Here is a 27,983-nt window from a genome sequence, read left to right as displayed (position 1 = left end):
TCCTGGTTTCTGGGTATATGATGGACAACACAATTGTATCCATGTGTGTAAGTCAAAAAACATTTAGAAACTTTCCTAATCGGAAGACAAATGTTACTTACCCATGAATTCACCTAATGGAAGTAACTAACCATGGTGAATTGCTTTTTGAAATACAGTTATAAGGTTAGACTGTGATGAAGATATCTGATTTATACTTAATACGTGAAATTCACTTTTGTTTATGAAGAGTGAACAAAGCCCAGAAAACCATTAATTTCTAAGTACTCCTTTTCCTATGAACTACAGTATCCTTTCTTAACAGTGAGTCATTCACCTTTGGTGACGCACAGGACTCATGTTGATTACTAGTAGATCTTTTCTACACAATTTGAACCAGTCCTACAGACCTTGCAAGTGTTATAGCCCCTTTACAAGAGCATAAACACATCCATAAAAAGGTATTAATTGTTTATAATGTTATGCTGGGTTCTTACAAGGACATCATATGGACTGTATTCAGACCTGGTTGTTAAAACACAGTATAAATCTGTCTCCTTCTTTTAAAGAGGAAATGATGTGCATGTTTGATGCTTCACACAGTATTACTTCTCATGGCCTTTGAGATTTGTTTAGTTTCAATTTATTTCTTTCTTTATTTGTTGTTGTTTTTTCAAACGGGAAGTCTCTGTTTTCTAATTGACATTTGTCCTTGTGGTGCCATCACCACTTGTTATTGATTGAGGTCTTCAAAAAAAAGTATCTATACAAAATTAGACATACAGGTGTATCCTGCAAACAGCTGGTATAGTTTAAGAACCATGCTGGGTTCATGCTGAGACCTATTTTGTAAAATTTTCCTCTTCCTCCCCTTCTTCCTATGCTTTCCCTGCCAAAAGCTTTGGAGGCATGTCTAAAAAATTCTGCTTTTAAGTGCCAACCTTGCAATTACTTCTTCCAACTCATTTTTAACGTGAATAGCCCAATGGACTTCAACAGAAATTATTTTTTTCAACAGGCAAAGGAAAAATCTGAATTTTCTGTTAGGAAGCTACTTTTCACATAAACACAATGTTTGAAAGGCAAGTATCTACCAGAAAACAGAAATGTAGAAATCTGAAATATTAAGTTTTTAGAATGCATATTCTTCTTACCTTAGTTTCAGGTATTGTGTTGGACTGGTTAATACAAACTATATAGTCATTACTTGGCATGTGTTTAAACATTTTAATTTCTTATGGTTATTTTATGTGCATACAATAGAACAAAGCAGATTTACAACATGCATTTGAGGAAAGAATAATGACAGTGGTTATCTCCTAATTACGGGAAAGATTTCCAAAAGCACCTTGTGGCTAGAATTTCAAGGTGACTTTATGCATTAGGTTACTTAGATGCTTTTGAAAACTGTACTTTCGGTGCTCTCAGAGTTTTTAAACTCGGTCATAACCTTGTATTCAGAAATTATGGAGAAGTATCAGATATCTCTGTACTGGAAGACTCTGCTTCCGACAGAAACAGCAGTGTATCAGTTGAATGCAGTAGTGACTTGTGATATTTTACTTTAGCTTAACTTAGATTTTTAGCTCCTTACTAACAGCTCATATTAATAGCTCAGGAAGCATAAACTCTACTAAAGAAGGATAAGAGACAACCCTTGTTAAGGGTTTTTGTAGATGGCCAGGAAGAGGTCTTTTGCAGGTGAGAAAGTGAGAGCGCAACTGAGAAGCCAGCTTAGCAAATGGGACACCGAGTACAAACAAGTTTCAAGCAAGAACTGAATAGTGCCATTCTATTCAGTCAAATGCTTTTTCAGCTTCTATCAAGTCATCTGCCGCAGGGGAGTTTCATTTATTTGCCAGGTGGATAATGTTGCACACAGTGTTCAGGCATTTTCCAAATCTGTTTTTGACAAACACCACTTGGGAGGTAGATCCATGATGTGTAGATTTCTTGTTTCTAAGTAGCTTACTTAATACCGTGGCAAATATTTTATGTTCTGAATTTATGAGAGCAATGATTCTGTAATTACCACAGACCAAAGGATCACAATCAGATTGTGGAATGAGAATAAATTAAAATTTAATGTGACTGGCCACATTTGGGCTGTTTTTCACCAAATAGCAACAGACACATCACTGGAATGAGCCACATCCCTTTCCAAGTTACAAGTACTGATCATCACGCATTAAGGAGCTTCTCAACAAAATGACTACAGAAAGTATTTTCAAGTAGTCTGGACATTGTGGCTTTCTTAACTTCAGTCTAAGAAAAATAACAGGTGAAATTTGCTAACAGAAACTTTCTGAATGTGCTTCCTCCAAGAAAATCCCTGTCATTGGAGATTTCAGCCTAAATGGTTACAGTATGACCACATTATCCACAACTAAAAGAAATTTGGGAACCAGTAAGGCAACCTTAACTATAATTTGGCTAATGATTTTTAGGAAAAATAAAAAGATTCAAGGAAGAAAATGACTGAAGAATTCACACAGCGGTTCTAAATTTCTGCAATGAAGTCAGAATTCAGGCTTTGAAGCAAGCATTGCTTTACAGAAACAATGCTGTCTTGCATCATTAATTACCATCATCTTTTTCCTCCTAAACTTTTTGCCCTTCAAATATTTGAAGGAAAAAGGATCATCCACCACCCCATCACAGCCTTTTTTTGCTGTAGATTAAAGGTGAGAAAGCTTTTTAGTCTCTTATACACAATAGTGCCGAGGTTATACCTGAAAATGGATGCGGCAGGTAAGCTTTTCTTTGCATTTTCAGCTGTGAAGCCTGTTCAACAGGGACTGTCCCTTATTAATTCATTTTAAGTCAAGTAATATATTTCTTATATATATAGATATATTCACATGTTTTAAATCAAGGTGAAGGCTGTTGACGTGTGTTTTTGCTGGATTAGTTAAATTGATTTAAAAACCATGTTGTTAGAAAGTTTGCAGTCACGTTTTTTTATTCAGACCAGGCAACCAGGTTAATTAGCTACTGTGAAATGCTTACGGTATAGCAATATCCCAGCAAGTGATGCACTGGAAATGTTTCTTGGTGAGGGTGACAAGAGTAAAGAAAACTGACTATCTCACAAACTGGGAAAGAAGTCTCCTACCTATGCAGACGGGACAAGGGAAAAGGAAGCAGAAACCTACTGATACACTAACAAATTTCCATCCCAGTTTCTTATCAGGACTTCATTGTCATAGAGCAAAGAGACAGAAACAAGGCTGAGGTAGTATTTTAATCTCCAATTCTACTGACTCAGCATGACGGTAACATACGGTTTGGGATTAATGCAGACATATGATAATGCTTGCACTGCAAGAAAGTGTGATAACAGAGGGTTAGAGGTCAAGTCCATTAGCAGAAAATAACATTTTAATTCAGACCTCATTTCAGGAGTTTAGCGTATTTCCAGTGTGTCCACAGTTGACTAACCTGCTCCTAAACAACCACCCTATTCAAGGAGGGAGAGAATAGTGGGTGTAGCTCACCGTTACTGAAATGAATTGTGTCTGTCTCTTTAAGTTTCTAAAAGAAACAATGAAGTAGGAGAATAAAAGGGCTTATTTAGAAAAGCAGCTTTCTCTTCACAACTCACCTGAAACTTTTTCTTTGCCACAAAATACTGCATCCTACGAATCACCTTAATCGCAGCACGGTGATGTTCTCGCAGCCTGTGGGGAAAATGAAGCAAATGAGTGGGGTGAAGGAGCATCTCTTTCCAAACTGTAAAATAGCAGCCTTCAGAAAGTGCTTCACCAACACATGGATGTGTAACACTAGTAGTAGCGATTCGTCCTGTGTGTCAGCAGACTACTATTTTGACCTTCCCCACCTCCCAAGAATGCTATAAAAATAAGGATTTTATCTGCTCTATGCTAGGTTTGCACATGTCACAGCAAAAAGTGGCGTCCACATAACCTTGATGTCAAAGCAAACCTCCACTTGTCTTTCCCAGTTCCCTTTCCACAAAAAAAAAAGAGCTGTCAAGTTTCTGTATATTCAGTCATGCAGAGCTTTTACACACACTCTAGAATTACAGCTTTTGTTTCTTTTCTTTTCACTAAGTCTTGTGCAATATGCCCCTTCACTCAAAGAATTTGGATTTCAAAAACCATTAAAAAATCACTTAGAAGATTTTCAAGTAGACTGCTAAACAATACAAATGATACTGTGGTAGCTGAATGCAACCTCTACATCCACATGCATCCCCAAACTGAATTGGAAGTGTACATAAATAAATCCAGACTGTCTTAAAACAAACTAAAAACAGAATTAAAAAAGAAAATCCAAAACAAAGAATCTGCTATTCATATAAATTTTCATAGTATCTAAGAAAATTATTTTTCATAAAGCATATGAAAGAAATCTGTTCATTAACAGCAACATATTTGCCGTTTTTCATTATTTTTAAAGCTTATAAGAATTACATTTTTTTCTTCTTAACAGTAAATATATATATATATATACACATATATATATATAAAAGCTGTGCTGAAGACTTATCCTACTTGCTCACTCTATTACTATTACTATTTTCCACACATTTAAATGACAATATTGACAACGATGTGACAACGTTATTGTTTTTCAGTAGTGAACTTCTGGCATTTGAAATTTTCTTCCCTAGTAGGCTTCCAGCGATGGCTTCGGGGAAGGAGCAGACAAAGCAGAGCTGGCCTTACTAAGATATTCCAGGTGTTCTATCATTATAAATCATTACTAAAAGTGCTGATAGGTAGGCATAAGAAGAGGTCCCTATGCAATATTTTCTCCCTGTGTTGAACCCGACCATGTTCATATTCACTATAGGATGGAAAAATCGTATTTAAGTCCTGTACAAGTTTGGGTCTTCAGTATGTTACAGCACACTATTACCCAATCCTCTTTAGTTAAATATAGCCTGGAGCATCAGTGAGTATTCAGGTAGCTCCTCAGGAAAAAATTCTCCCAGCAAAGAGAAGTTCTGTGTGTGCCAATGGTGGGTGCCTGTCCTGTGAGCAATACAGCAAGTGGAGCCTTTCTGAAAACTCACTCTTTGTGGGAGAACAGCTTTATCTAACTACAAAAGCCAAAACAAAACAAAACACTCTGATTTTCTACTTGCAGATACTGTCCTATCAGATAGATTTTTTGCTACAGACATTACTTAAATTTAATAATGACAGAAAAAAAATACTTTCTCCAAATATAACATAAAATAGGATTCCTTTTCAAACTAACATCGTGAAGCTTTTCCACACAGGTCCACCAACCACAATATGCCTTCATTTGGAGTAACTGTGCCTCAATAACTACACAGCATTCCCTGATTCTGTCTTTGAGTTTGTACGGGAGGCCCTTCCCTATTAATACCTTACAGAAGGCTCTGTCCAGGTCCCCTCTCATGCACACTTGACTGCAACATCATGCTCACGTTATAAGAATGGAAATTCACTTCTTCTAACCGGGCCAGCTGCCTTCTTGGATCCACTCCCGGTGAACTGAGTCAGCCCAATCTTAGTTACTGATGTCGCTATTCCGAGAGCCCCTGCTGCATCACTGCTCGCGACAAGGACAACTTCCACAGAACCAGAAGGAAATAAAGCATTTATCTTTTTAAGTTCTACTTTACAGAGTTAGAGCCAAAAAGATAACTGTTGCTGAATTTGGTGTTAGGTACGACAATGTAACTTTCATGCAGATGTACACAGCATAATGCACCCAACAACATCTTATGACAAATAGAAATACATTTCAGTTGGAGTAAAACTGCTTATAGTATTTTGTTTTATGCCTCATTTCCTCTGGGGTGTTCTTCACAGTCCATTATTTTTAACTAAAACACTTTTCTTTGGGGCATACAGTCACTAGTAAAGTACACCAAATCCCTCATCTTCTGTCTAGGTGCAGAACCTCATCTGTACACAAGGCAATAGGATAATAAAAATGAGATTCACCATTAAATAACAATACTACACCACCAAAATGATTTTCCAATGCAGTAATTTTAAATCAATCATTTTTCAGTGCTAACATGAACTTCGATGCCAGGAATGGAAGTTAATATTCTCATTTTGTTCCTTTACATTTCCAACTGCAATAGGAAACCTTGCAGTAAGCTTGTTTCTGCTTATGCTGTAAAATCTAATTCTGCCCAACAGGCTGTCCTGCTTCCCTAAGATTAAATGTTTCTGCAATGAGAGAAGGGAATAAAGGATTTAATTAGTAGCCAAGGTTATGATTCACAGTTGTTTGATCTCTTTTGCAAACTGGTAACAAATGCTTTAGTAAATTGAGAGCTTAAACATTAACAGGAGATATTTGTTTGTTCAGCCACTCGTGACATCTCTCAATTCTAGTTACAGAATGACTGTCTGCAATCTGGGGGGGACATACGGTGTTGTTACATGCCAAACAGCCACACAATGCATTGTTATCCTCTGAACGAGATTTTCATGTAGACTTTTTCTTTTATTTTAAAGGAGTGTGGTGGGAAATTACGTCATCTGAGAGTGCTTCTAGATACAGAGGTAACATGCCTTCCTGGTGCATGATCCTCAAAGAAAGTGGGAGACACCCTTTGGAAAATTATGTCTGTGCAGACCATGTCTCCAATGGCAGTGCCATCACCTCCTTGTCCATGCTAGAGCTGGGTCATCATGAATCAGAGGACTTTTTCATTTTCAGACAGGGACTACTGGGATACTTGCAAAAGCTTGCCTGTTTCAATTTTGCTGTAGGAGCTAAGCTCTCCTGAAAATGAAATCCCTACTTCTTGCAAGTTTGGTTTTGCCTAACCTTGGTAGAAAGCGTGTTTGGTAAGTGCATTAGTAACAAGGGCAGCAGGAAAGGCTTTCACCTTTTGCTTAATGAAGCTGTTTTCCTGTTGGGAGCATTTATCAGGCTTAGACTCTCACCATGCCCATTAACCTCACAATAACCAGCATCTGAAGTGACTTGCCAATCACCAGTTGAGCGATTCCAACAACCCCATTGTATTACCTCCAAAAATAAGCTTAAGTACCTTTTTATGCCTGTAAAATCAACCTAAAGATTACAGCTTCCAATGCTAGACAACCTCTCAGCATGAGCTTTTCCAAAGAAAAATCAGATTAAAAAATACTTTTTTTTTTCAAGTAATACTTCATAGTTCTGTTTCCATGAATTTCATGTTGGTGAAAGTCAGCCCAAACAGCTGAAATATCCTTTCCACTTTGTGGATGTAACCTAGAAAGGCAATGTGAGCACCACACATTGCACTGTCCCCTGTGCCAGTGTTGGGATCAGTTATAGGAGGGGCAGGAAGAACATTACAGTTCAAACGTTCATTTGGGCGTCAGCCATATAGCCGGAAATATCTACTGTCCTGTCTCGGACCAAGACCAACAGCTCCTCATACAGAACTTACTGCACAGCCACTAACTGCCAGGAGCTTTCACTGGCTACCGATACACTTCTGTCTCAATATAAATAGGACATCAAGATGATCTTTAACACAGCATATACTACACAACATTTCCAGTAGACTTAAAATCAGATAATTAAGGTCTGAAGCTGCCCATGAATCAGTAAAATTGTCAGAACCTGTAGGGATTATCTATAATGATTAAGGAGAATATAACATCAAATCAATAACAGAAAACTATCTTGGTAGGAGTAGGGTCAATAGCTTCACGCAAGCTTAAATTATTCCTATTCTGACACTTAGAAATGAGGTTTGCTTTATTTGTGCACTGGAAAAGTAACCTGTTGTTGATGCAGGCATTCCTTGAAGCAAAATGAATGAGGACAAAGAAAATGACCCCGCAGCAAAATGGAATGGGTTGAGCACCCGCACTACAAAAGAAAGCCTGACAGAATAATATGACTAGAAATCATTAGTTTTTCTGCCTTCTTTTGTTGTTAGGTTACTTAACCTACCACAAGCCATTTGGAGGAAACCTGATCTCTTCATTAGTCCATCAGAAATCTGGACTGCAATTTCACATAATTTGGAAAACAAGCATACTGAAGAACCTAAGATACTTTTACAGACGTTCACATTTGGTTGGAAAGTTACATATTTACAAATGCCCCAAACTTCTATTGTAATAGAGCCATTAGTGTTGCAAAATTATTTATTTTTTACAACACAGCCAAAACCTCAGTACCCTCCCAAAGGTATGACTCATACCACAGTCCTGCATTCACAGACAGCCACAGTGAAAGTCCCAGGCTGTGGCCAGCATCTGTCTGCAGTGCAGGTATGTTGCTGTCTTTTTTCTGCTAAGGGACGTGCAGGTCTTCCCCAGAAGAATGCTTTTGGGACCAAGAATGGATTTTTTTTATTTTTTCCTGCAAACATCAGGAAGTAGACAGTTGTATGGTTTGGTTGTTTCACATTTTAAGAAAACTAAAAGCTTTTTTTTTTTTTTTTTTTTTTTTTTAATGAAGTTTTCTAAGATTCATCCCTGTTATAAAATACACAAGTAAAGAACTAGATAGAAAAAAGAATCTAATTAGAAATATTTACTGTCCTTAAACTGCTGCTGAATTTGATATCAAAACCTTAGTAATTCCATTATAAGTGTGTCCCCCTTCTCATCTTAGAAAGGTATTCCATATATTAGTGTAGTGTTAACAGAAATATTAAAGCAACAAGACAGAGGAAAGGTGGTGCTAATTTCCTATTTGTAACACTTGTATTTTGTTCATTTGTAGAATGTATTATTTTCAGGCCCATAATGTCTGGCACAGACATCCCCACGTACAAGGACACCGATATTATTGGAGTAAAAAGGTCAACAATGCTCTTCAAAATGAGTTAAACCAGAAGGAAAACTCAGTAGGAAAGAGTCACAGAGTTCCAGTATCTTTTACAAAATACCCTCTTCTCAGTAAACCTAACACTGATTTGAAGTCAAGCTCAGTTTTCAAACATATTTAAATTCTCTGCAGTCTTCTTAAATTTCTGACTTAAGACAGAGCTAAAGTATTAAGAACGAAGGCTGCAGTTGATTGGCCTGAAGTTTTTGGCACTAATCATTATTTAGACTTGAGCTTTATCTTTTACACATCAGATTTTAATAATATGTTGTGCATGTGAACTGAAATATTTTTTTCCATTCAGGCACTGAAAATCTGTCCTTGTAACAAAATCTGGTGGAAAAGATTCAAAGTAACTACATTAAGCCATTTCATTAGTGCATTTAAGTCTAATGAAATCTTTCATCGTTAGTCCTCTAGGGATTTTTGGTATAGATTTTGCTGTGGCTCACGGTTATTCTTGTCTGTTCACACATTTGGTCATTCCCTACACATTTTGCTTGATGGGAGCCTCTGTTATTGGACAACATTTTACACGTGATGAGTTGGGATAGATTAGGTTGCATGGCTGTGTGTCCTGTAATAGGAAGTGCTTGCACACTGTACCCAGGAACAAAATCAGAATCACTGCTTCTTTCAAATAATGTGAGCTACCCAACTTCTTACTTTTGGTGCTAGAGCTTGGCAACTGCTGCCTGCTTCTGATGTACTTTTGCAACCATCATTAAGTGTTTACCAGGGGCTCTCAAAAAATACCCTCACCCATAAGCAATTCACAAAAATCACCTTAAGGACAAACTAGTAAAAGCTGCCCCAAAGTGTCAGAAAACCATGACAACAACTGGAAAGTAAACCAGTTACAAAAGGAAAGTTTTATTAAATGGGCTTCAACCAAACTTAATGTTTATATAAATGCTCCCAGAACATTTTCAAATGAATGAATGTGTTTATTTTCAATGGACAAACGTTTTTTACTAGACTTTATCCTCTAGTTTTCCCATCTATTTGAGAAAGTAAAATTAGAAATGAGTAACAACACAAATGAAATGAATGCAGCTATCCCCCTAGTGCCCACTCTCCAGGGTCTTCACAGGTTTAAATGCAAAAAGGATGCTGAAATAATAGATGTTATATTCAGGGGAGGAAAAAAAAAAAAAGAAAAGAAAAAAAGGAGAATCAAAAATAGCAGGAACAAAACATTTTTCAAACTTCTTTGGTCTTACATAAGAAGGCATTCTACTAATTACAGGCGAACAAGTTATCTAGTTATGAAAGATCGATGCCTACTTAACTCTTACTCATGTTTGCCTGTTGCTCCTGAACAGATTTGACCTCACCTGAGCACTGAATAATTCAAAGTCAGCAGCAAACAACTTCTATAAGGATTTTTGCATTAACAATTTATACAGAATAGGCTGTTTGAAGTGGTGAATTTTAAAAATATGAGCTGCTTTGACTTAACTGTGTGTTCCCGAATATAACTGCTGTTTCCTACCTAGGGGAACGTGGAAGCTGACTTCCCATAGGACTCTGAGTGACTATAAAATCATAAATTGCTCTGCAAGAATGCTGCGTAAAAGTAATGTCAAATCCACTCTCCTGGTGAACTTTCAAGCAGTAAACATTTTGGTGATTGTTTACTGAATGTGAACATAGCCCCAGGGTAATTAGCTTAAGCTGAATTAACATTACCAAGCTCCTCCCCATACTGTATTCTCCCACTGTACTTGTGGTTGTGTTAGTTTTTTGTTGTTGTTTTTAAACATACGTAGGTGAAAGGCATGTATGCTGGCTTTAGTACAGCACTGTGACTTTGCTGCTGCTTTGGGAGACTGTGAGTAGTGGTGGCAGCTGACCAGAGGTCTGCAGGGATGGCCTGGGAGATGGTGGTGGGGAAGCAGGAGATGGGGGTTAATACGGAAAGGGGAGAACCAGCTGAAGTGACTTGACTTGTATAAGGCATTAATGGTAATTTGAGACTCAGAGGGTGTCTGGAAAATACAGCTAATCAGTCTGGCCCTTTAAAATATGCTCTTATCAAGGCAATCTAAAATGTATATGGAAATGTAGGCCTGAAAAGGGGAAGAAGCTTTGCTTTTCTGACCCAGAATTAACACAGGTTACCACTGCCATGTGACCAGCAAGAGTTGGCACAAAGTACAGTTGGCTTTGGGTGCTGTTTTTCTGATAGGGACCATGAGTCTCATGAGGTTACCTACATAACATATCAAGTATAAACTCTCTAATATTTGTATTGCTACACAAGGACTATATTGCTGTTACTCAAAGTGGAACCTTTTTGCAACCAAATTTTCAGGAACAGCTCTCTGCAAAGTGTTTATGTGGTAGTGGAAGACTGGCTAGGGGGTAAGGAAGATAAGCACATCATTAAATGCAAAGTTTTCTAGCATGCTGACCTCCCAGCCCATCCCCAGCTGTTCCTCTGTTCCTCAGCACATTCTGACAAACAGAACAAAAACTCATTTCCAGCTACAGAAAATGATTATGAGCATAGGATTTTGGAGTTCCAGCCTCTAATTTGTTCAACTTCTCTTGGGTGAAATGGTCAAATACACAATACTTCTAGAAGTAAGACAAATAGCTGTAGCTACTAGAATAAAGATGGTATCTACATTTTCCGGACTAATGTTATGCTGGGATGAACATATGTAGCATCAGAAAGTTCATTTCTGTTCTGTCAATGATGCTAGCTAAGAACATAACCCTTAGTATAAAGGTTTGTGTTCAAATCAGACAAAAGCATGATATTTCTTGTACATCCTAAACAGTTTTGACTGTATATTTTCACAATTCTGTTTTTACTTATGTCTTTTAACAGGGTATAAAGAGTTGCACAAAGGGCATGGAAAAAAACAAAGGAAAACAAAATTATTTTTGAAAGGGAATGAAATATCCCTGTTCCAAATGAAAGACAAATATAAAAAAACAGTCCCCTTTTTGTCAGAATTGGTTATGTTTCCCTAATCTGGTGAATTCCCCATTATCCAATCATAGCGAATCTTCCGTCAGCTCTTCACTCTCTGCATCTTGTTGAGGCAGAACCCAACTATTTTTACATGTTTTCAAAGCCAAGCAATTTGAAAGTAACTAGACACAAATGAGATCACAGATAAGTAAATAATAATATACGGCATTGTCTTCCAGACATTGTCTGACAAGTTAAACTCTTTTTCCAAAGAAGCTGAAGATAGAAGACAATAGAGCTGTAGTTCACTGCACAAGGAAAGACACAAATATTAGTATTTTGCAACATCTGGTTAAAAGCGGTTAGGTTTTTTGTTTGTTTGTTTGTTTTCAGAACTTGTCATTCATGGCTCTGAATTATACAAGGATCCACAGGGCTAAAATCAGTGATACTGGAAAGAAATAACCACATTGCCTATGGTTGCTTGTTTCTCTGTTGTTGGTCTATTAAACTTACAATAACCTTTGGATATTAAACTGGCTTCTGTTACACTACTTCATTATGCTCAACAAGTTGTTAACACTACAAGGTAGCTCTTTGTTGTATTCATCCTAAGGAGCTGCCAGACCACTGCAAACTCAAGTCTGAGACTGGCTTTTCTATTTAGCTTAAATTGCATTGCTCAGAACAAGCACCAGGTACAACCCGTATGCAAAAATGTCTAAGGCAGAATACAAGTAGCAAAAAAAAATAGAAGTATGATCAGGACTCATTAAGAAGTTTCGCTTATTGATTTCCACTTTACATAAGACTTGAACTTACTAATTTAATACGTGCTGTATCCCCCATCTTAATGAAGACACATCAGGCAATACTACAACAACATCCTATTTAACCTTTTGTTTTGAGACAAAAAAAATAGGCTTTTATTAGATCAATTACTGCCGCAGTTCACTTGCGATCTGAAGGTCAAAACAACATTGCATTGATACTTATTTAACCTCACACTGTGACTTCAGCCAGAACCTCCTTCACTTTTTTTCCTCATCTCAGTAATAGTAAGTAGAGACAAAGAAAAGTTTTTCTTCATAAATCATAGGCAAGAACTTAGATTCAGTTATACACCTTTGCAGCTTCATGCTATTCTACCAAGGCCAAGTAGCTAAACCTAGAGAGCATCTCAGCTGTTCAAAGCACAGTTCCAACTGACAAAATAAAGCAGCTCTCCTGTTGCAGACAGGAATTACAGCAGGAAAAACATCTGAAAGGAAAAGACCGTTGACTTTTTTAGCAATGTTTACATTACCAAAATTAGTGATAAGACTATTTCAGAAATCCTTAACATTTTCCATGCTGTTTTTTACCACAGAAGTGATTGGTAAATTCTCCTGCCATTTAATAATGAAAAAGGGAAGATGGATGTCACTGCTGTGAAGCTGTTTGTAAGCATTACATTGTGAACTCACACCACATCACGATTACATGATGATACAACTCAAAATATATATATATAAATAAATAAATATAACTCCCACAAAAATCAATCGAAAAATATACGAGGCCAAGTTCTGCACTGATTTACACCAGGAGACATCAGAAGTGAATGGGAGCACACGGACTGCTAGGTCATCACAGCTCTTGGCCTGCCATCTCTGTAGCCGCTCTGCATGTAATTTATACAGAACGATACGTGTCTGCCTCCAGCTGCACTTTTTAGTGGGTGTATCCTCCAAAAGCAGAGTGATAGAATACTATAAACACAAGGGTGTTGCTACAGTCTGTGCAAGCTGCTGCGAAAAGCATTGTAAAACCTTGCACGGATAGCATTAGGACAAGGGGACCTCACTTCCCATGTCAATGCCATCACACTGAAAAAGAAAAAACAACAACAACGAAAAACAGTTAAAAATGTAGCTCAAAACTGCAATTTTTGCAACTGGAAGCATTCTCAAAGATTTGTTGTTTTACAATGGTAGAGAAACACATGGGATTTCAACTTGCGGAGAACAGCCTTTTCCTATAAATCACAGAGAGTAATCTGAAACCTAGAAACAGCACAGGGGCTCACATTTATGGATTTAAAACAGATGAAGAGCAAAGCATGCTCTTAACCCTTTCCCCATATTTTCTTTCCAAGCTCAAAATGAATATGCAAGAACTGAACAGAAATTAGCTGAGTAAAAATCATGATTAATAAAACTCTGAGAACACCTAAAACTGCAGCTCTTTGACTGACTTCTCCAAGGATACAAGCAAAGAATTGTCCTAAAGCAAAGCACTGTAAAACAGCGAGAGTGTAATCCACTATTCGGACTGTTCTTTCATCAACTTTTATTTAAGCAGTTTATCTTGTTGAGATTAGGATCTCCCTTATACAGCAAGACCTGGCAAACACAGGCCTCTGGTTTTGAATGTCAGGCTGTATTTCATTGGGAAAGAAGTACCTAGCAGCCTGTCGTCTCACCATAAGGTTATAAACTACTTAATCAAGCAACAGGAGAACTAATGCTAACACATTAGCAATAGTTTTTCTTCAGAAATATGTAAGAGCATTAAGATGTCATAAAGAGGGTTTATTTGTTGTCTTTTAATATCCCCAAGCACTTCCCTACCATTTTAGCCTGTCTAATGGCTCACTAGGAAAAAAAAAAAAAAAAAAAAAAAAAAAAGCATAGCCTGTTCCAACTGGAATCCTAGGATGCAGCCTTTTTTCTTTTCTTTTCTTTTTTTTTTTTCCCTTTTCTTATTTTTTTCCTTTTGAAAAGAATAGGCTGGAATAGCAGCATTGCCAAGAGGCATTAGCCTATACCTTGTCAGGGTCAGAGTTCCCGCCCTTCCAGAAATTCGCTCAAATATATGACACAATGGTATGATTAAACACAGAAACGAGCCAGGGCTGAAATCAAGAATGATGGTACGTCATGTTAAATCTCTACACCCATGCAATATCTTAGAGGAAACCCTAAACCAACCAACACAGGACGGTTGAAAGAAGAGAAATGATAATTTTAAGCTTACTGCAGCATCACTCATCTGCATATATAGTATTTGCCCACGGTGATCCAACCTCTGTCCCTGTACTGCTGCGGCTCAGTGAAGTTGTCCTTGTGTCCATGTCTCTTGGTGAAAAGCTAGGGTGGCAAGTGTTTCTATACTGAAGTGGAAAGATTGCAATTCAAAGGAAAAATGTCTCTAAAGTGGCAAACATGGGTATCTAAATAATTTTTTAATGAAGAAGCTACCTAAGCATGTTAGAAAAATGCAGCATGAAAATTAATTCAGTCTTAGCTACCAGGCATGTTGTGGGGGCACTCAAAGAACTCAGCCGTCCTTGAAGTATTGTGCCACAACCACCAGAGAAACAACCTAAAAGAAAATCTGAGTCCTTCTGAAATAGCTTGGTAAAAGTGTTTTATGTAATTGTACTTGCAAAGAAACAATTTTTTTTTGGGGGGGGCGGGGAAGAGAGATTAAGAGAGAACCCCTGCTATTAACAAAATTTTCTTATGACCAACATGCTACATCAAAACATGTGGTTGCAAATTGCAATGACCACAGAATTCACCACACCACATTTTTTTTCCTCCTATTTTCTTTTTAATAACTTCAAACCAAAGACTCACATTTAGCAAACTCACTTTGTGAAAAATGTAGGGTTAGATCTTCAACTGCTCACCTTCATCCTATTATCATAACAGCTTTCTAAATTCAAAGTCTGATTTCAAATACAACCTCTTTTGCTCCATTTTAGTCCTGCAGCTGCTCAGATCCAGATCTTGTCATTGTCTCTTGTGAACCCAAGATCATATTTGTAGGCAGGCACCTACAGATGTCCCCAAAGAGACTTCAAAAGATGTCTATCAGCCCATCTATGTAGGCTTGGACATGCAGTTTTGAAAGTCTTATAAGGTACCTAAATAAAGGCCATGATAGGGCCTATTCTATGTTTAGCCCGATGTCCAAATTGCAGGAGTATGAAGCAGAAGCACTTTGCAGCTTGAAAGTTGCTAAAATAAATAATCACATTTACCAAATTGCATTTGCAACATAACCCTTCTTTAAAAGGAATTCTGTGCAAAAGTTTCTACCTAAATGTAAAGTCACTCTGCAGCCCGTCTCACCAAAGCTGGTGGATGACACTATATGCATGAGTAGCCTTACAGAAGTCAAGGGGAGAACATGTGCCTGAATTTGCACACTTGCTTTGCATATCGAGGGATTAGTAGAAACCTGAAAAAAATGTACATGTAAGAAAACTTTAAAGATAGAAAATATAGTTTATATATTGAGCAGAATTCTAGATGTGTACTTATTAACTGGGTTTGTACTTTTTGTGTGGAAAATTTGACCTGAAACACGAGTTTTCCTGTTCAACCTAATAGTTACAGAATATGCTGTGTTATTACTGTTGCAAAAGACGGGAAATTTTACGAGCTGATATGCTGGAGACAGAAACTGGCTAGGACTAACTACTCTGGTATGTGAGCTCCATTTCTGTTTGTGGCTCCAAAGCACATGTGCAGCTCAACAACGTATTTTTTGGCCTGGAGAAATTATTCCCTACTAAGTTCGACACAGAAAACAGTATTTTATTTATAACTGTATTTTATTTATTTTCTCTTCTCCAGCTACTATTCCTCTCAACTCAAGATGTTAACAGGTCTGTGTACCTTACAACTTAAGTTCGGCTGCACAGAAAAAATGTTTTGCTTAATATTCCTATCTCCCTGTGCAGATACGTGATGATGTTTACAAAGCGATTTACACTCAAGTGCTTTATTAAAATTATCAGCCCACTTCACAGATTCACAATATTTCTGCAAAGCAAAGATTTCCTCAATGAAGGCTGAATATCAGCTTAAATATGCTCAATGCAACCAGTAGGAATTAGGCAGTTTTAGGTGAAAACTAAGCTAGCTACTACAGTCCAGAATAGACAACAACCAAGGGAATATACTAGGAGTGGAATTAAGGGGGGGCTCAACATTGCCACCCTTTGTGTTCTACTTGCCTTGAGAATCAGAAGATTCCCACGTCAAGGTTAATATCATGCCACAAAACAAGTGGCAAATGTTACCTAGGAAAGCAAAGAGAGATCTTGTTTGGCATTAAAATGACTGTGATGATTTACTTTTTTGGGGTGCAAGATAAGGTACATGTACAACTCAGCTCCCAGTGTCTCACCTGCAGGACAGGTAGGATCAGAAGCAGTTAGCCAAGCCCTCAGCTGAGACTTTCAGCCTCTAGTACACTTCTTAATAATGCTGGATTTTTTAAACATAATAAATAAGTTCCTAAAGATGCAGAGAGACAAATAGCTAGAGGACAGTGAGGCAAATCCTACTGATCACCCATATGCCTCAGAGTTGCCTTATACACTTAAAATTCTGGTCTTTAATTCAAACAGAATCAATTTCACATAATATCAGATCAAACCAGAAACAAATAGACTTTTCATATTTAGAAAGGCTTCCTTATCTTTTCTTCATACTATTTCTGCTGTTTGTGAGTCAAGACCTAAATCACCAATGACAAAATGCCACAATAAAGAACATTTTCAGAGAATCTCTAGCTTGAATTAGAAGCATGGAAAAAAAAAATCAGTACAAACTCTTCTCTCACAACACTCACAACCCACTTTGAAGACTCATGAGATGTGGAAGAATCTGAGAGGCTCTATATGATGCAGTCTCTACTCAAATCTCTGAATGTTTATCCACTATTAATTTATTGAGAAGACTAAGATGATACTGCTTACTAGAATGGACTATCAAAATATACACCAAATAAGTTGTATTTTTTGTCTTGTAACTAGACTGCCTCTGCCTAGAAACTATAGAGCGCTCTTCTCTCTGTTTTCTAGCTTCAATATTGTTCTCTTTGAGCAGTATTTACATGTGTGCATGCACTATATTGATGAAACAGAGTAACAACAAATTATTTGTATAATTAGGTGACCAAATTGTTGTGTTTTTCTTTTTTTTTCAATACAGTTCATTTTTCCTTCTGTGTTATTTGATGCCCTGAGATGGTTTATCCTCTACAGCAGGCTGTCCTGATGCCTCTAGCTGCTGCTTCCCAAGAAATGTTCCTACAAAGCTATTAGGACAATTATCTAGTTGCAGTCACACCAAAAATAAAGGCCAGAAAAACCCAAAGATTTTAAATTTTATATTATTTTCCTGAATCTCACCAGCAACTGAAGGGTCATTAAGAATTCTTGCAGCTTAAGGTTCGCATTCAGATAAAATTAAAGTGTGAATGGGCTGGAGACTGCTTTCCGCAGTACTAAGAGCTGTCTCAAAGCTTATTTTCATTCCCGTGCTTTAAAGTATTAAATAAAAGCATTGTAAAAGTTCACCTTCAATTACAATAGTGGGCATTTCTTAAATAATTATAGCTGCAGCACAAATTAAACTGTATCCAAACTATATTTGGACATTACCTTAACCTTTCTGTCTTACAGAAATAAATATAACTAGTGAGGCTAAAATAAACCGCTTAGTTTTCAAAAGAAATGTTGAGTTATTTTGAATTTCATAAATATGAATTTCTAGATAGAAATGGAATCTCATTTCCTTTCACGTTAAAAGGTGCACCACACAGTTGATCATCGGTAGCACAATCCTCACTGTTTTAACAGCAAATTAGCTTTATTTCTTTCCCCTGTGCAAGTGGGTGTTTGTGTTTATATACATATATACATCTTTGCTTGATTACTGCTAGAGTGCTTCTACTGAGCTACAGGCTTAGTTCACTTTTTCAGCTAAGAATAGTAAAGCAGTTGTTTTGAGGGGAAACAGAAATGGAATACAAAATGGCGGAAAGGCTGTATACTGCAAGTAAGGTCAGGCCCTTTCAAGTTTGTTGCTCTTTGCAATGATTACAGGAACAATGTATAAACTTCTAAGTGATTTTCCACCTAAAAACAAAGCAGGTAGACATCTAGCTCAAAGGCCCAGAAGACAGAAGTCCACATGTCCTCACCAGTCAGCGGAGGGCAGCTGGCTTTTCCAGCTCAGGTAATGCAGAGAATCTAAGATACCTAAAATTAATGGCATGAACCCACCAGAACAAAAAACCTGCACTCTTACCTGTTACTCATATGTGCTGCTCTATAACTATGACAGCCTTAAATTAAAACATGGATTATATAATAACATATCATTATTTGGGCTTTGTAATGTAGCCTCACCTAAGTAGATAATTAGCAATGAGGACTGAACATGAGAACTTTTAACCTGAAAATATATATATATTTTTTTTTCCCCTGAATTTAACAAGAACATACACTCTCTTTTCTTACAACTTCATTTACAATGGCAATGATTTCTCTAGTTAAAAAAACATGCTTAAAGAAGCTTGAACACTCCTTGGAAGCTCAAGAAAGATATCCAGCATGGTAGTATCTATATTTACAGAGGAAAAATCACAACACATGCTGGTGATGCCAGTACTTCAATCTATATTTGGGAAACATCAATGTGTTTGATGTTTATTTATGTTAAATAAACAAAAATAAATATTTTAAAAAATTAAATAAATTAAATGTTAAAATTTATGTGAATAAACACCTTTCCATAAAAAAAAAATATGCCAAGACCACCATTTATGTTCTTTTCTAACACATTCTGAAGGTAAGTGTTCAATCATGTATTCACACTAGCTCTTGAAGAGAACATAAAAAGCAGAGAGGCAGTACAAAAGGATATGCTTTTAAATTATTTCTCATCTTTAACCCTTGTAAGAGAGCTGTTCTTTTATAAGGGTTAGCACAGATCTGTGACGGTAAAATCTTGGCCTACTGAAGTCAATAAAAGTTCTGCTATTGATCTCAGTGGGTTGGAATTTCTTCTATTATCTTTAGATACCTGGATGGCTGCCTGAACATCTGCAGAGGCTGTCTCTGAAAAGTCAATGTGCAATTTCTTAGAGATGCTGGTAAAGGTAATCTCATCTCATAAAACCCTCAAAAATTAGGTGTTTGTTAGAAGTTCTGCCTGACCCATTTGATAGATTTTTATTGAAATCTCTCATTTGAGCAAACATAAGAAGTCTAATGCTTTCTTGTTTCACATAAACATTTTTCCAGACCCCTGTCAAAACGTAGTATATAATGCAATTTCTCTGAGGTTACACAGGAAGCCTGTGGCAAAGCCAAAAGTTGAGTCCCACAAAATTCAAAATTATCTGAACACTTTCCCTTTTTATTTTTATTTACTTACTTATTTTGAAACATCAGAAAAGAACAAGAGCAGGGAGAAAAAAAGAAAAAAGAGATGCATACTGGTGAACTAATATTTTTCTAGTCCTATATTTCCCACCAACAAAATGTTTTAGTGTTAAGTACAAAGAAAACATTGTACACATATACTTGCACAAACATAAAACAGGCAATTCCCAGTTTATGATCAGATATATAAAATATTCAGCCATAAAATACCCAGGCATCTCTGCTTATAAAGGCACTTCATGAACCTTTTTTTCGGTGAAGATCAAAAGACTAAGTGGCGGTGTGCAGAGAAGAAAGCCCTTATGTATGCTTATAGCCAAAGTGCACAAGCCAAGCACACCACTGAACCTGCTCTCACAACATTGATATTCTCATTCTCCGACTCTCCTATTATTCCTGTACCCATGAATGGCAACACTTGTGTTATCGGTTAAAGTGCAGTGACAAAACACGAATGCAAAATCTATATTAAAAAGACAGTTATAGATTTTTCTACAGCTGCTAATTTTGTCTCTTATTAACAACTCTATTGCTTGCCTTTTGCATGTAATGTCATTTTCTTAACTAAGCTTTGTCATTCTTCAGATTTCCCCTTAAATTTGCTGTTTCATGCAAGAAATAAAAGTGTTTTCTGAAAATGACTTCGTTTTCTTAAAACTGGGCCATTGGTAGGGACACAGCCTCACTAGGCTCACTGATGTTAAAAAGAAATGAAATATATACAATAAGGTTATTAATCTGAAGCAGAGTTGACTGGTATATAGGTGAAACTATTCAGCTACATGCTCTTGTTTTGCCAATGTCCATGAAGACTTAGTTCACAGTACCTGCCTGCCTCAAGGGTGTATGACCTGAAAAACATTTTATTTATTTATTTTTAATATTTCACTTTATCTAAATTCACTTCAAACAACCTTTATTCAACAGAGCTAATATGGATGAATAACCTGACAAAATATTTTCAGAAACATACCAAGAAACACCCAGCCTTGCTACAAGACTGGTTCAAGGGTTCAGCAGGACACAAAACCCCTGCATACCCCTCCACACACCTAAATCACCCTTCCCTGAGATGGTGTTATGCATTTTTGCTTAATGGAGCATAAAGCATCACAACAACATCAGCAACAAAATACACAAACTGACATTACGCTCAATCGTGTATGTTCAAGGAACTCAAGAATAAGCATACTGGGAGAAAAAAAATGTTGGGAAGACTGAAGAACATGAAATTGCAAACTTTTGTGAACTACCATACTGTCAGCATGCAGGAATCAGACACATAGGGGACTCAAAACAATGGGATTTATTTCTGCCTTTTTTAGTGGAAACTAAAGTTTCCACTATTTAAAGCATCAGGGCAACTCAGCCTTTTCTTTCAATTACTTCTTCATGTGAAACTACAAATCAGTTGTCTTTAGGAGCTGGGACTCAAACCAGTAAAATGACCCAAAATAGACATGGTAAGATTTGCCATAAATAGGCATGGGAGTTGACCTATGTTAAAGATAGAAAAACAGGTCCCAAACCACCCTTTAGCAATAGAGATTTAGAGAAAAATGCATAGCTGAGAAAAATTGAGAAGAAACAGGCTGAGAAAAAAAAAAAAAAAAAAAAAAAAAACAGGATTAAAGCTAGAGGTTGCATACAGGTGACTTCACTGCTCTCTCCATTTAAACATGGCTCATTCCATATCATGTTGTGTTGAATTTTTAGCTTCTACTACTTTGGTCTGCTTTGTTACCTAAACATGTCATTCAAATTTCCCACTGAGCTGCACGCATGAAAGCTTGATGCATTTAAATGAAAGAGAGTCTCTCCAGAAGTCAGAAATGAAAGTCATTCTAATTTAAATAAACAGATCCTAATCATGCAGTTGTAATTATTTTGCTATGAATACAGAGAACCACAGAATCATTTAGGCTGGAAAAGACCTCTAAGATCATCAAGTCCAACTGTTAGCCTAGCACTGCCAAGCCTACCACAAAATCATGTCCTTAAGTACCACTTCTATATGTCTTTTGAAGACCTCCAGGGAAGGAGGTTCCACTGTTTCCCTGGGCAGTCTCCCAACGCCTCACAACCCCTTCAGTGAAGAAGTTTTTCCTAATATCCAACCTACACCTCCCCTGGTGCAACTTGAGGCCATTCGCTATTGTCCTATCCCTTGTTGCTTGGGAGAAGAGACCAACAGCCCACCCTGCTTCAACCTCCTTTAAGGTAAGTGTAGAAAACAAAAAGGGTTTCCCCGAACCTCCTTTTCTCTAGAGTAAGTAGCCCCAGTGTTCCTGGGGGACACCACTAGTGACTGGCCTCCAGCTGGATTTAACTCCATTCACCACAACTCTTTAGGCCTAGCCACCCAAGCAGTTTTTAACCCAACAAAGCGCACACCCATCCAAGCCATGAGCAGTCAGTTTCTCGAAGACAATACTGTAGGAAATGGTGTCAAAAGCTTTACTAAACCTAGGTAGACATCCACAGCCTTTCCCTCACCCACTGAGCACGTTGCCTTGTCATAGGAGGAGATCAGTTTCGTCAAGCAGGACCTGACTTTCATAACTCCATGCTGACTGGGCCCGATCACGTGGTTGTCCTGTAAGTGCTTTGTGATAGCACTCCAAATAATCTGCTCCACAAGCTTCCCTGGCACCAAGGCCAGACTCACAGGCCTGTAGTTCCCTGGGTCTCCTGGCCCTTCTTATAGATGGGCATCCCAGAAAGCAGCTTGGTGAGCACTTCTGCCAGCTCCCTCAGCACCCTCAGGTGGATCCCATCTAACTTGGGTACATTTAAGTGGTGCAGCAGGTCACTAATCATTTCCTCTTGGACTATGAGTGCTCCGTTCTGCTCCCTGTCCCTACCTACCAGCTCAGGGGGCTGTATACCTGGAGAACTGGTTTTATTACTAAAGAATGAGGCAAAGAAGGCATTAACTACCTCAGCCTTTTCCTCATCTCTTGCCGTTATGAATACTTCTACTGACTGCAGTGGGCAATACCCCATATGAGCTACAGAATCCTGTAAGATTTTGCATGGATGAAACCTAACTTTTTTTTTTTTTTTTTTTTTTTTCACTCTTGTAAACAGCTCACTGAAAGATTGTTCTGGGGAAAATTGTGGGTATTACAGATTAAATGTTTGCAGAACTTGTGTTAACAGGAGGACTGTGGAGTAGAGTGGTTACACTCTACTTGGATCAGAAAAAATCCTCCACAGCCCAAACCCTCTAAAGCTCACCCAAACTGAATAGATTTGAAATCATCCCACCTTTTTCATTATTATTAATTGTTGATGTGCAAATACTCAGCCTGAGGCTATTTTTATTGTGATGCTAATACTTACAAATATAGCGATAAAATGCAAAATACACCAGGTCCATGCATGAAGTCTCTCCAAGTGAAGAGTATAAGATGGCATACTTCTGCCTGAGGTGCTTTGTCACCTACTTTCATACTTAAGATTCCTTCAGTATACCTTCTACCCAAAGTAGTGGGGTCTTGTAGTGTCCAAAGCACTTCAGGATAAAATGTACAGCTTCTCAGGAAGTGCTGGTGTAAGTAAAAGCTTTACAAAGGAGGCTTTAACACAGTGAAGCCAAACACCACTGGTAACTTTATATTCAGGTCAAACCTTTGTTCTAAGCTCATTTTCAAACAAAGTAGAGTATGTTGCTAGCAATTTTCTACCACAATGCCACACTGTTAAATTTAAAGTTTGTTTTTTTTCTTTTTTTTTTTTTTTTCCCCAGTATTGCAGAAATCTGATGTACCAGCAAACACAAATAAGAACCCACTATTCTTGCAATGAGTAACAATCCTGCTTTTTCAGCTTTGCCATCAGTTGCCTTCAGCATATCACTGTCACTGCTAGGAAAGTGTAATTCCAGCAAGAGAGAAAAGCAAGATTTTGCTTTTGTCCTACTTAATTTGCCAAGCAATCGTGTTTCTTATGAATTTGGTAACATACTACAGCCTTTATGAACAGTAATCATTGGAAGTATTAGGAAACAGAAGCTAAGGATTAACCTTGCGTTAAAACTACTGTTGACCTTATAAGAGTGATTATTTATTAGTCTGTGAAAATCATGACATAACCTCACAGCTCATATAACCATTCAGGTGTATTATAAAAATAAATAAATACCATCCCTCTTCCACCACCAACAGCACTACACTTGAAATCACTTGCACTTAAATCACTTGAAGCTTTAATACTGACATTTAACAGGTCAACACAAATCTGGCATTCAGATGATTTTTAAGATTAAAAAGTATATTAATCAGTAAATGCAATAATGATGGCATGATGAAAATACTGCCTGTAAAAAAGAAAGACTCTAATTGTCCTTGTAGTTAAGATGAGTAAAGAATTTTGCTTAGAATACATAGAGTTAAAAAGCAACTACTTGGTCATACTCTGTTGTTTGTGCAGCACCAAATTTAAATCCAGGAGAGATTATGAGAAAATTTGCTGCAGGCTGTCAGACCTCATTAAGTTAATGGAACTGGTAAATTGGCTCATTTCCAGCACATTGTAGAAAGAAAAGCACTTTCAGCTCGAGAGTGAAGGAGATCTAGTTTCGGTTTGGCAGCTAAAGAAGATTATTAGCTATAAATAATGGCTGCACTGAGATGACTTATATGGGACTGCTTGACCAAAATGAAGGAGAAGAGACAAACAACATTAACATTTTGAATGATACAGTCTCTTTGTTGGATGGAATCTAGAACAGCTTTGTAGACCTTTTTGTTTTAAAGCCTTTCTATTTACAAAATCATCTAAAAGTCTTCATAACAAGCTTAACTACCTTTAAACTCATTAATGGAGCAAAAATTCTTCTCTTTGTTGGCTCCTCAAATCTCTTGAAAAGAGGTTATGAAACCAATGGTTCAGTGTGAGGTGGTGATGTGCTATGCTCCCTAATGGATGTAACACTCAGACTGAAATACCGTGAAGGTTTCTCAGAGCCCCAGCAGCCAAAGGGTCCAAGGAACCACGCCTGGCAGGCAGTACAAGTCAGCAGGATCAGTAGATGGTAGTTTTTAGAGCAAGTAAAGAAAGAAAAATACTGAAGAATGTGACAGGAATTTCTCTTCCAATGAGATGTGCATAGCAATACTTTTTTCTTTCTTCAAATTTTTTAACGGTCAACTGTCTTTTTAGTGGCTATTTCCTACACACTGTATTTTAATAGGTATGAAAAAACCAGATTCAGCTTGTTTGTTCAAGTATGCTTTGCTTTTTGTCTGCATGTACAATTAAAGATGACCAGACCTACCCTCTGAATTGATGCCGATAAACCCAAGCTTGTGTGCATATCCAAAAATTAACAGTAGGATATGTGTCTGGATTGCAAACACTTCAAAATTCTGGACCTTATGTAAATACTGAGATCTGCAAAGTTCAAGCTGAAATTTCAAACATCCCCAGGGCTAGGAATTAGATCTATTTATTTACAGTTAGGTGTATCTTCTTTGAAGTCAACTGAGTAGTCTTCCGTTCTTCAGTGGTGAAATGTTTGAAACAGGTGTTGATTCACAGCACTAAAAAAAGCAAGCCCTATTTCTTCTGCAAAAATGAGAACAGGAATTCTGTTGTTTATTTAATTCATTCATTCTTTGTCCTCTTATTGTTTTTCAGGAACACATTTTAAAGGAAACGTAGGCCAGTTTCTATGTGTATTTTGCTCATGGCTTCTCTACCAAATGGCTTGGGAAGCAGTGGTGCATAAGCACCTGTCACCTCACAACCTAGATTAACATCACATACATCACTTGTCAGCATTGCATAGGAGTGACTTTTACTTCCTTACGACATGGTCCAAACTGAAGCCAACTACCTAAATTCATGATATGACCAATTTCCTCAGGAACCCAGTCACACACTGGGTATAGGTAGGTATTTCATATGCACGTGTCTGCTTTTACTTTAGATTTTCTGGTGGGCAACTGGTGGATTCTGCCAAAAAAAGTAAACATGAGGCTGCTCTCTTATGAATGAAAGCTTTATTATGCTCTAAAAATTTCTGCACAGAAAAGGCTGCCTCCATAAACCAACTGAGCTAAATGTAGAGAAAACAAAAACAAAAACTTTAATGCAGCAACATGCACCACTTTCACCAGGGATTTGGGGGAGGAAAAGATCAGACGGGGAACACTGGTTATGCTCTGATGCTGCGATGCCAATTTGAAGAGTTGGAAGTACTTAAAAAATCTTGACTCACTGCATCCTTTGCACAGATGGTGGAAATTCTGCACCTCCCTCTATTACTTGAAAAACAAAACAAAACCCTGAAAGCAATTTTTATTTTTTAATACTGTGCAAGAATAGCTTACCTTCCGATGGCAATAAAATGCAATGTGTGAATGTTTCTGGAGCAATACTCAATAGGAAAATGTAGTGCTTAGCTCCTCTGAAACATGATACCAATTTACTTGCATTAAGAGCAACATTCCTGTGTGAAGTCCTCTCTCTACCCTTTAAGAAAGGATAGGTGAAGATCATATCTAAATAGTTTACCCAAAAGTTTGGTCTGAATACAAAACAAAATGCATTGTTTCTTTTCTAAAGTGCCCTGATGACAGAAGCCAGAAGACAAGGCCTATGGAAATTAACACCTACTATCACAAAGACTGAAGATTACACATCCAAAAAAAGGTATTCTAGCTCTGAAACAGCTTTGACTATTCCACCGCTACCACACACACACACACACAGAGGAGTGAAGAAAGACTGGTAACAGTTTCAATCTAACATTTATAATATTTAAACAACTAAGCAACCTCCCCTCCAAGCAAATATAAACAGGCAGCCTCTCCTACTCCTCACATCAAATAAGACAAGAAAACATTTTTCCCTTGTAACTTTTCAGGTACATAAGCAGGCTTAATTCTCTCCCATTACACACCTCATGTACTGCAGATTTATATCAAACTATTTATTTACTATATCTAAGTAACACAACGGGATGCTATTTCAGCAGACACACCCCAAGAGACCTGAAGCACCAAGTACCTTCTGATGAATTAGATAAAATGGGACACAAAACCATCCTCCAAATCTAGCAAATTGAGATCCTTCAGCCTTATCAACTCCATCTTTTAACTGGACTTTTGTCACCTTTACAGATTATGTATTATAATAAGGCAACTAACATGCTAAACATTTTAAGCTTTGACTGAAGTGAGGATCACACATATTTTTAATGATAAAGTTACGGCACTGGTCTTTATAGGTACTGTAAAGCAGAAAATGCAGGCAGATGCCTGAAGCCAAGAGTCTCCCTGCTCAGGTACACAGGAAGAATGTCTATCGAATGACATGGAAGAAGAGAGGGAAGGAAGCTGTATATCCTTGCAGGATCCTTCCAGATTGAGACATTCTGTGAAATATTATGGTCCCATCCACACATGAAGTGGGAGTCCAATGTCCAGTCACAAAAAACAAACGGCAGGTAAACAGGAAGAGAAAGATAATTGAGAGCGCTTCTTGAATGAAGGGAAAATTATTCAGGAAGATATCTAAGCACATGAATAGACTTACTTGATAGAGACTTAATTATGATCTTTGCTGAAATATGTTTAAAACACCATGAATAAAAAGTCCCATTCTGAGTGCAAGATATTCCAGAAAAAAATAATATTCTGAGAACTACAGCTATAGCTTTCCAGCTGTAGCTGAAAGTTTCAGTAAGCTAAATTTCACTAACTTTGTAGATTTAACTAGACCCCTGCCTACAGCAATGTTACAGACTGCACTGTATCAGCTGTCTTCCCCTTTGGACACACTGACCAGGCATTCCTCCACCACTTGCCTACTGCAATTACATTGACTTTCACAGAGGTTGCACCCACTTCCAGCTGTTAATGAAGAACTTTTCTGTCCTTAACGTATTCCAAAAAAAACAGAAGCCAAAATTACTTGTTTGCTATTTATCATCTGTCTTTTGGGCCCGTATTGACTCGTACCCAAAAGAAATAGTAATTTAAGTTCATGTGCTAGTCCATTACTGCAACAGTGAGAAATAAACAAGATTCCTACAGTGAATTT

General features: G+C 37.4%; 1 protein-coding gene and 1 long non-coding RNA gene across 7 annotated transcripts in view; one reads left to right on the top strand and one right to left on the bottom strand.

The window, feature by feature from the left end:
* KCNQ1 (potassium voltage-gated channel subfamily Q member 1) overlaps nt 1-27,983 on the bottom strand; it is a 397,025-nt gene that overhangs the window by 109,776 nt on the left and 259,266 nt on the right. For all 6 annotated transcript variants that reach the window (XM_035328507.1, XM_035328499.1, XM_035328500.1 and 3 more), the window contains one exon: nt 3,584-3,659. In XM_035328507.1, the coding sequence (XP_035184398.1) occupies nt 3,584-3,659 (76 nt within the window). The remainder of the gene's footprint in view (nt 1-3,583; nt 3,660-27,983) is intronic.
* LOC118168261 lies at nt 209-22,076 on the top strand. Its single transcript, XR_004751454.1, has 5 exons — nt 209-219; nt 1,495-1,502; nt 6,774-6,778; nt 16,000-16,003; nt 21,836-22,076. It is a non-coding gene; the product is annotated as an uncharacterized LOC118168261 (long non-coding RNA).

This window comes from Oxyura jamaicensis, chromosome 5, assembly GCF_011077185.1.
Source record: "Oxyura jamaicensis isolate SHBP4307 breed ruddy duck chromosome 5, BPBGC_Ojam_1.0, whole genome shotgun sequence".
NCBI classification, from domain to species: Eukaryota; Metazoa; Chordata; class Aves; order Anseriformes; family Anatidae; genus Oxyura; species Oxyura jamaicensis.
This window is presented reverse-complemented; position numbering and strand designations above follow the sequence as displayed.